The 9,786-nt window shown below is 42.5% G+C and overlaps 2 protein-coding genes across 2 annotated transcripts; one reads left to right on the top strand and one right to left on the bottom strand.

Annotated features, from left to right (window-relative positions):
* The first annotated feature begins 1,482 nt into the window (after positions 1–1,482).
* LOC306715031 (claudin domain-containing protein 1-like) lies at positions 1,483–6,080 on the top strand. Its single transcript, XM_079185250.1, has 4 exons — positions 1,483–2,210; positions 2,490–2,597; positions 2,927–3,064; positions 4,059–6,080. Exons 1-4 carry the CDS (start codon positions 1,919–1,921, stop codon positions 4,277–4,279), a joined length of 759 nt encoding a protein of 252 aa, XP_079041376.1. The 5' UTR covers positions 1,483–1,918; the 3' UTR covers positions 4,280–6,080.
* Positions 6,081–6,157: 77 nt separating this feature from the next.
* LOC306714339 (N-acyl-aromatic-L-amino acid amidohydrolase (carboxylate-forming) B-like) lies at positions 6,158–8,913 on the bottom strand (the record flags this gene model as incomplete). Its single annotated transcript, XM_079184344.1, has 6 exons — positions 6,158–6,403; positions 7,715–7,827; positions 7,913–8,020; positions 8,119–8,212; positions 8,368–8,563; positions 8,642–8,913. 6 exons carry the CDS (start codon positions 8,911–8,913, stop codon positions 6,158–6,160), a joined length of 1,029 nt encoding a protein of 342 aa, XP_079040470.1.
* Positions 8,914–9,786: the final 873 nt, after the last annotated feature.

Here is a 9,786-nt window from a genome sequence, read left to right as displayed (position 1 = left end):
AGCTAAACAACATAATTGGGAACCCTGGGATGTCGTAAAATGATTGCACAATTAATAATAAAATGACTTTTGCTTCCGTGAGCACTGAGCTTTAGCAATATTTAACATAATAACAGTTACTAATGCTGTCTTGTTTGCCAAAAAATTTAAACTAGCCACACTTGAAATCACTTTCACCCTTGTTTGAAGGAAATTATATCAAAGGTAATGGTATACATATATGTCAAAATAATGCACTGTCAATTTTCATATTTATAGAAAGTGTATTTATGTAATCATGCACAGCTGTATTCTGTGATATTTCTTTTAGTTTGTACAATTCCTGTCAAAACATTTACAATGATCAAAATACACAATCTTTGAGGAATTGAAATCGTCTCTTGTGTGATGTTTTGCAATTTTGGTGGGTCAATACAAAATATATCAATGTCATGTTTAATGTAAAAGAACATTGAAGGCAGGATTGGTAATCTTGAGAAACTAGCAAGAGTACGATAGATTTAAAAAATCATCCAGCCGATAAACCCAGCACAATGTTGCCATCCCTTTTCCAATGAAATTAGCAAGCAACACTAGCTCTAAAAGTTGCAACATATCGCAAGAAAGTCGTCAAGTCGCCACCACTGACAGCCCGTCCCTTCAGGCCTTCCTCAAAAGTCACTTCACCAAAATTAGCATTATGAACGCGAACATATAATGAACGTAAACAACAAACATGGTGATTGTTAGGACTCTCAGCTGTCAAGCTAGAAGCTTGTGGAAGACTCGGTGACAAGCCATTTATGTAATGGCTCTCACCAAAAAGAATCATTTTAAAATACAGTTATGTTGAAAAAGACGTAAGGCTACCACAGCAAGCATAATCTTTAAAATAAATGTTTTTAGAAACTTGCCATTCACTCATTATTTCCAAAGTTCTCATTTTTAAATTGACAAAATTAATTAGAGAGTTGGTCGATTTGGATCATCTTTAAGTCATTTTTTCACGGAAAGAGGCCAACAATGTTCAGGTTCTGGGCTTAAATCAGAAAACATATTTCTTTACTTTGTTTTATATGCCAGCTATTCGGTTACTTTGTTTAAAACTTTTGTCGGGATAAATAAAGCATCTAAAGTGGTCACCGTGGGCTCTGGGAGCTTGTGATGGGCCTTTTTAACTCTTTGTTCCCCCATGTTATGGACCAAACGATTAAGCGACGGAAATATTCATTACATCTAGTTGCAGCCCGATGATAATTGAATTAATAATAATTTATTTGAAGACTTTTATTTTGTGTTATGATAATGCTACTGTGTTGCTCATCTCGCTCGTTGTGTGTTTCACTGCTCTCTCGGTAACGTTTACGAAAAAAAGAAAGAAAAAAGAAACACGCGTCCTGACTGAGAAAAAGGTTATTTGTAGGCTAATGCTCATCAGCGGAACCGGAAGAGGAAAACGCATGGATTAGCGTATTGCAACTCTTATCATCTCTTTACGCTGCCGTCCAAAATAGACCCATGCAATTTGCATTTCCATGCTGGAATAACGTAGCCCATCCTTTAATACAGGCCCGTGTTTGTGTCTTTGGTGAAGACCGGGGGTTGTTGTCCCGGACTAACGTTAGTGTTTTACTCGCAGCGTCGGGCCACCCACCATCTGTGGAAGTGGGACATGGGAACAGATGGCGCATCCAAGCCGGCCTGCAGGGCTGCTGACGCGGACTATTAGGACAGAACTGGAGACGATAGCCGCTCACTAAAAGAAAAGGTTGTCGTTAGCTGTTACACAGGGTATTTCGCTGACTTGACCACGATTAGTGACTTGGCTAAGAGTGTGTATGGCCGAAAGCAAATACAGAATTGACCAAATTGATGAGTGACGACTCGACCACTGCCGTCAACTTAATCCCCTTTGGACGTGTCTCTGGCTCGGTGAACAATGGTTGACAACCGCTACGCTACAGCTCTGGTCATCGCCTGTGTGCTGAGCGTGATGGCCACCGTGTATCTGTCGGTGGCCATCGGGACGCAGCACTGGTACCAGTACAGCAGCCCCGCCGTGCGCGGAGAGGCCAACGTGTCCGAGCTGCGCTCACTGTACGAGGAGTTCATGGACGGGGAGTTCGATGAGAAAACCTACAGCGACACCTTATTTCGCCTCAACGGGACCGTGGGCCTCTGGTGGCGGTGTGTGCTCGTTTCTACCAACGCTCACTGGCACAAAGAGCGAGGTATGTTACCCGACCTAACCTGCTAAAGGACAATTTTATATACCCAGATGAGTCACGAGCTTACAGGTCTCGTTGGGTCGCAGCAGAGCTGCTCTCTCAACTATGAGCCCTACCTTGTCTCAGGTAGATTCCACGAGGTGTGGCGCATTCCCCGAATTCATTGGCGTCACTTCGTGCATCTTGTGTAATATCAGACATGTTATTGTATGACTTGTCGTGAATTGTAAATGCTCAGAAACTGTCTCTTTGCGTATACTGTAAATAAATAACCTCTTTCAGATGCCAAGATGATGCTGGAGTGTCGAAGCTTCACTCTCTCTCAGCAGTTCACTCCCAAGTATAAAGAACCAGGCAACCACAACAGTGGAGAGGACATGCTGCGCACCTGTAAGTTCAGTCACAAACACCCTTATTAAAACCTCAGAAAACTTTATTACAATCATAGTATACGTACAGGTGCATACATGAAATTTGACCTCTTCATTTCACCTATAATAAGCGCTTGGGAACAGTGGGCTGAATGTTATAAGTTGCATTAAGCTGTAAAAACTAGATTCAGCCTCTTCACTGCATAGTGCATTCATTATGACCAATATGTGATGTTGAATAATGCATTGCCCCACGTCAGGGCTGGTTCCTCACATAAGGTGAATAAATGAAGACCTTAGTGACACAGACTCGTACATTGTTGTGTCTTTGTGCATGTCTGCATCTAGATTTGTGGAGGAGCCAGTTTCTGCTGCCACTGGTGTCCTTGGGTCTGGTGGTGTTGGCAGGTCTGACTGGGTTCTGTGCCTGCCTCTGCCGAAGCCTCACCCCCACACTTGGCATTGGCATACTTCACCTCCTGGCTGGTAAGACCTGTTCAGCTTCACGTAAACCTAGTAACTGGCAGTTTGCTTCGTGTGAATCACCCAAATGGTTAATTAAGCTGGGGGTATCGGTTTGCCCTGACCTACCTGCCACAGAAAACTGAGAGTTTTTAATCCTCACGGGTATTTGCACTTGAACTGATGTTTAAGGTATTTGTCTTTAAGTTGGAGTCATAGGGGCTCCTGTTTGGCTACAAAAACATGCATTTTCCAAATTGAACACATGGCCAAAGTAATAAATTCAGGCATTAACATAGAGAAAATCAAAATGTTGTTATGAAGAAATGTCTATAATACATTTTGGCGACATAATGAAGATAATGCAATGTTATCATTTTTTAAACCTTTTATTAATGAGGCTTCATTGTGAGGCTGTGCTTTGACTTAAATGCTAATGTCCGCACGCTAACATGCTCAAAATAGCAATGCTAACTTGCTGATGATGATAAGTAAATTGTTCACCATGGTAAAAACATTATGGAGCTAACATTTACTAATTAGCATGAAGCACAAAGTACATATTCGGCTGATGGGAATCTCGTTAATTGTGTAGGTATTTCGTAATAAACCAAAGTATTTTTTTACCTAATGATGGCGCTAGCGACGAAGTCATAGGATCCCAAAGTCGGTAGGATTCATCCTCTGGGGACCATGAATGTCTGTACAAACTTGAATGGCAACTCATCTAATAGTTGTTGAGATGTTTCAGCCTGGACCAAAGTGGTGGACCGACAGACAATCATTGCCATCCTTTAAGCCATGCAGCTAGTGTCTCCAAAGATAATCACTGGGCCCCATAATGTCAAATTCCACAACTAAGTAATGAAGTTGTGTGCGCAGACTGTACTGTATGTTGCCATTTACATGGTACATCTGTGGCAGATGCTTTGATAATCAGCCTCAAAGAGCGTCTGTGTCTTTCAGATCACAATTTTGGGTTTATTGCAAAAAAAAATATTCATTTTGTGCCCTGCAGGCCTCTGCACCTTAGCCACAGTGTGCTGCTACCTGGCTGGGATGGACTTGCTCCACAGGGTGTCGATGCTGCCTGATAAGGTGGATGGCTCTCTGGGCTGGTCCCTCTACTTGGCCCTCATTTCCTCGCCGCTCCACATGATGGCCGCTGCGCTGCTAGTGTGGGCGGCACGCAGTCACAGTCAGAACTACTACCGCATGAGCGCCTACCGGGTGGCATAGGCTGAGATTCGGCTCTGGATCTCTGCCCTGTTTAGATGTCTACCCTCCTCTGTCACCAAGACGCATTTTATAATGATCTCAGAGGGACGGGCTGTGGGTTAATCTGTACGTTTTGCCCTCTGATGGATTAAATTCATGTAGTAATGACCCTATTTGCTGCATTCAAATATCTGATTTGTATCTCTCTACGGGTTACGGAAGTGGTTTGAAGAAGCTCAACCGGAAAGATGAGTATAGTGCTGAAGAGTAACTTAACAACAAGCTGGAAAGCATTAGCTGTGTCCCAGTTTCATATTACAGGTTCTGAATATGTAGTGCGTTCACATTGGAGAAGGGGGGAAAAAATTAAATGGGGAAATACAGTACTAGCCGAAAGGAATTGCCGATATTTAGGTATGCAGCAACTTCGCTTCAAAGAAATTTGGACGAGAAAAATGAGCAGTATAGTTTAAAAGCAGATCCTCAGATTGGCCAAATTTATTTGGAAGAGAAACTTAAGGCAACCAATTGTTATTACTGAAACTGGTTCAACGTTGACCTTTTTGAAGCTACGATGTTATGCATGAAGCAAATGTACAACACGATTCAAAAACCTGAAATCAAGTTGTGGACTCTTGACTAAGAGTTTGAAGACACAACGCGTCAATCGGTACAACAGTAATTGTATCAATGTTTACCCTGCTATGACATGTCAAAATGGTTGCTGTGAAAAGGGACTACTAGTTACAGTAGTACGTAATATGTACAGTCTATTGTCTCTGTACACCAAGATCCACAGATGGGTGTGGTGACATTTCCCCTTTGTTGCACTTGATGCATGATGTCTGACAGCAAGACAAAACCCTTTCACACATCCACACGATTAGTTTATTATGACTGGTTTGCTTTTGTGTCTAGCGACGACTACAGACTATTGTGTATATAAGTTTCGTTTATTTATTCATGGATTATTATTATTAAGCTTTGTTCGTTTATAATTTGTTTACTCAATGAATTGTTTTCTGTTTGCAAGCATTTGTTTTTTACATTTTGACTGATTTTGTAGGCTTTTGCAGGAAAGATCAAAAGATTTTTCAACATAGTAGTGTTTTTCACCATTTCATGTTTTGTTTTAGTTTTTTGTCGCCCTTACATGCTCTTATAAATTGGTTTCCTTTTGTGAATTCAGTTGTTTGTTGTTATGTATTTGATTTATATTTGTTTGTTTAATTAAAAAAAATGTGTTGCCACCATTTCAATTCAAAAGGATTTAAGGGAAATTCCCTGTTAGGCATTATGAATGTAAATTAAAGGCCATATTGCGATAAACTACAGTATTACTTTGCACTTAAATAATTTTTAACATATCCTGAATATTGCTGTAGTGGTCAGTTGTGAATTTCTATTTTTTGAAAATACAAGTGTTCCAAAAATAAATTAATTTTAGAAAAAAAAAGAATACCCTATTTACTATGATATATGTTTGCAGATATATATATACAGAATCTAAAAAAACCTAAAGGATGTCTGTGAAATGAAATGTGTGGTCTGATGGGTCTCATGATAAATCAGATTGTATTTTGCATATTCAACCCTTTAATTCAAGAAATTGTTCCATCCCTGAATCCCCTGTAGCGTAACTATAACATCCGATGTCCATGTATGACTGTGCTTTTGTGAATCTACAGTGAATGTGTTGTTCACACTCCAGTTGTGAGCTGAAACGGTTAATAATTGTACACTTAAGTATCATGTGTGAGTGTTACCGAGCGTACACGTGTGTGTGTGTGTGTGTGTTGCAATCAACTGCTGTTATTTCAATAAAAGCTTTTTTTGTAAAAAATTTATTTCACAGTCCCATCAGTCTCCTCATATCGGGGTGTGTTTTAAAGTCCATCCTCACTCCTCTTCCTCTGATGCAAATTCCTGTGCGTTAGCTTGCCGTTCCTGCTCTGTCTGCACCCGGATTGCGGGGATCATCACGCGCCTCTTTCTCGCCAGCGACAGAGCGATGCCCTTCTCGTAATAAGCACATTCATTGATGAAGAAAGGATAAAGGGGTTCATTTCCTTTGTACCTCAGAGTTTCCCCCGAGAAAGTCTGGAACAGTGGGTCCTCAGGGTGAAGCAGGCAGAAATCTCGGTCCTGTGCGGAGGGACAGTCAATTAGGTTGATTGCTAACAAGCGACACCTGTGAGATTTAACGTTTGCAAAGCAATCTCCACTTCTATAAGTGAGGCGTTAAAGCGGCTGGGCAGCAAACTATATCTCCCCACAAGCTGTTTACTGTAGTTGTTGGAGCAGTGGTCACAAAAGCGGTCTGTTTTAAAAGGTCAACATTTTAGGAAAGTAGCTAGAGTTAGATGAGAAGTCAGATGTACTGTATATGGAAAGCCACTCTCATAGTATATGGATGCTAAATGTGACGCTAGATGCTCGGGGGTTTTCTGTTTGGTGTACAAGTAACCAGCCTGTTAAATCAATAGTTGGCTGGTAATGGCCTGAAGGTAATTCGTGGTTGTTTGTCATGATTGAAAATCATGAACCTGCAGTGGCACTTCAAATGTCACTGACTCGGAACAACCCTAACCATTTGTTCCATTTTCAAAAGAAAGCCCCGACACAAAAGCCGGTTATTTACGTAATTCCCCGACAATCACAAAGCACTCTTCGACTTTAAACGTAACCCACCTGTTCCTATTTCGTGCAACACCAGCTGCAGTGTGATCAGCACATCACGTCACGGTCACATTTTTCCTTTTTCTTAACCGTCAACACTGTGTTCACCGTGCCTTTATCCCGTGAGATCTTTTAAGGTTTATAACTATAACAATAGAATTCTTTCGATAACCTTGTAAAGATTATTACGGCTATTCAAATAAATTACAGACACATGAGTCATTTCGGACTCATTTACTGGCATCTTCAACTCATGATCTAAATTTAGAGCTGATAATTACAGCATACTTGCTGGTATGAAAGGACATGCGGTTTTATGACTATGTTAGAGGCCCCACCCGGTGTTATGACTAGTGTCTACAACACTGATGAAAATGACAACACGCACGCACACACAGTGGCGTTTTCATTGTTAAATACATAAACCTGCCACAAAGCGCACACAATTGATTTTGTTTTTCTTAGGTCAAGAGGCGCCGCTTCTCTTGTTTAGTTATTTGTTTAGTGTTAGGTTGTGTGTATTCATAATGTTGGTCTTGTATATAAATAAACCTGCCACAAAGCGCACACAATTGATTTTGTTTTTCTTAGGTCAAGAGGCTCCGCTTCTTTTGTTTAGTTGTTTGTTTAGTGTTAGGTTGTGTATATTCATATTGTTGGTCTTGTTATTTATTCCACTCCCATGTCTATTACAAGCTATATACAGTAATTAGCCGTACATTTAAATCTGCCAAAGGGCAATAAAGCTTGAAGGTATAATTAGCTTTCCGGCTGTACCTGGAGCTGAGGATGAATGGCTGCTGTGATGTTGTGAGTCTCACTGTCTCTTGGGTAGTCGATGTGTTTGATCATGGTGAACACATCCACGTACTCTCCTTCAAAAATAGTACCTGAAAATAAAAGGAAGGTTTAAAACGAGACCAGAAATGACTTGTGGCATTTTGGAGTTGCGAAGCAGAAATACTCAAATTGTACCTGAGTTGAAGAAAGAAACCCAATCGAGCATGTGCTGCACGCCATCTTTCATTGCCGTATAGATGTTTGACCTCACCACGCTGTGGGGCTGGGGGCCGATCTCCATGGCTGCAGAAGATGGATTTTAGATGACAAAATATCACAGATTATCAAGCATAGCGGTTGCTTTTGATAAACTAGCATTATTGTAAATGTGAAAAACTCACCAAAGCCGTGCTTTCCCACTGAATCAAGGGAGTATGATTCTTTATTGGAGACTTCAAAATGAATGTACCTCATTGGTATATCTGGCATCTTCCTCTGAAAAGGACAAGTCACTCTTTAACTTTAGATTTCATCGGCATTACCGATCTCGGTTCTTTGTTCCATTTAAGTGTACCCAAATCTGTAAAGTTCCTCAACCATGCAGGGTGAAACTGACTTGACTTGAGTGAGGAGGAACAGTTTGCGCTTACCTGCAGGTGTCTGAAAATGTGCAGGCAGATCCAGTCGCAGTCGGAGTACGCGATGAGGCACAGGCCCATGTTGGCCGTGGTGTTGTGGAGGTCGCAAACGAGATCCACTGCCGCAGAACTCCCTTTGGGGCCCAGCGTGGCGTTCAGTTCCCGAGATCTGATCAGCTCGTAGGGGACAGCGCCTGATGTGGGACCACTGGGAGACAGAGAAACCATCTGATCATCGTCGGCCACGACAGTAACCGCGAGCAGCGTCACCTCTCCTTCGCCTTACTTGAGGGTGGCGTGAGTGAAGCAGCGGTTGAGGTCGGTGTCGACGTATCTGCGGCACTGCTGCACGGCCCGGGGGTTCGACAGCACCATCAACACCGACAGAGGCTCTTCCTCCTCCTCCTCCTCCTCCTCCTTCTTCTTCTCCATCACTTCCTTCTTCACCTTCAGCAGCTCTCTCACCAAATACACCCCAGACAGCTCATTGCCATGGGTGCCGCCGCACACGGCGGCCCGGGACAACCTTGGCAAACACATCACCTCGTCCACCTCCATCTGAGCGAGAGCAGGCAGAGATACAGTGGAAAAAGTGCAAGAATTCGAGGATTTTTGCAGCAAGAAGTTTATCTGGTAATCCTCCTCCATTACTGAATATTCTGCATCTATAGTTTTGAGCGGCACTCGCACAGATTGCTGTTGCTTTTTCTCTGCATGTACACTACTTTCATTCCGCATGCATCAATATCAAATGACACATGCATTTTTGATTTCGCTGGTTTCACTCATTGGGAGGTATACCTTACTCCAGTGTTGATGCCACTGGGCACATTGTAGACAACAACTGCAACACAAAGCAGAGACATTGATTTTTGAAACCTTACCTCGCCGTTCTGGCTCGCTGGAAACTGTTAAGGGGCAGTTCCGGCTTTACTGTACTCTAAAGCAGCACTGAGATTAAAAGTCTATTTAAAAGTCTCTGGACTCACGGTAAAACAGGGCTAACGGCCAGCCACACATTCACAAACAAGAGGTGAAATGAATGAAGAGGATTCGTACTGTACATCTTACCCAGTCTACCCTCTCTCTTCCCTCTCCCTCTGCCGTTTACCCTCTCCCACCCTCTCTCAGGCTTTCATGCAGTTTCACTGATTCAGCATTCCCATCCCTCCCTCTGTACAGGCCGTATAGCTGCCTGTTATGCAAACTCTCACCGTCTCTCTACCACCTCTTGTCCACTGCACTGCACTGTGCTATACTCTATGGTAGGCAGGGTGTGTCCTGAGTGCGATGTGGTGCATCAGTCGCTTCCTTTGGTCCCAGCAGCTGTGTGGTCTGCCAAACCCCCCCCCCCACACACACACACACCCAATTCTCTCTGCCCCATGTATAGGATGGTAGGTTCCAGTCTACCTTTCAGAGATATATTGG

Source organism: Pholis gunnellus, assembly GCF_910591455.1.
Source record: "Pholis gunnellus genome assembly, chromosome: 23".
Taxonomy (NCBI): domain Eukaryota; kingdom Metazoa; phylum Chordata; class Actinopteri; order Perciformes; family Pholidae; genus Pholis; species Pholis gunnellus.
The sequence above is the reverse complement of the archived record's forward strand: the minus strand, read 5'-3'. Positions and strand labels throughout refer to the sequence as shown.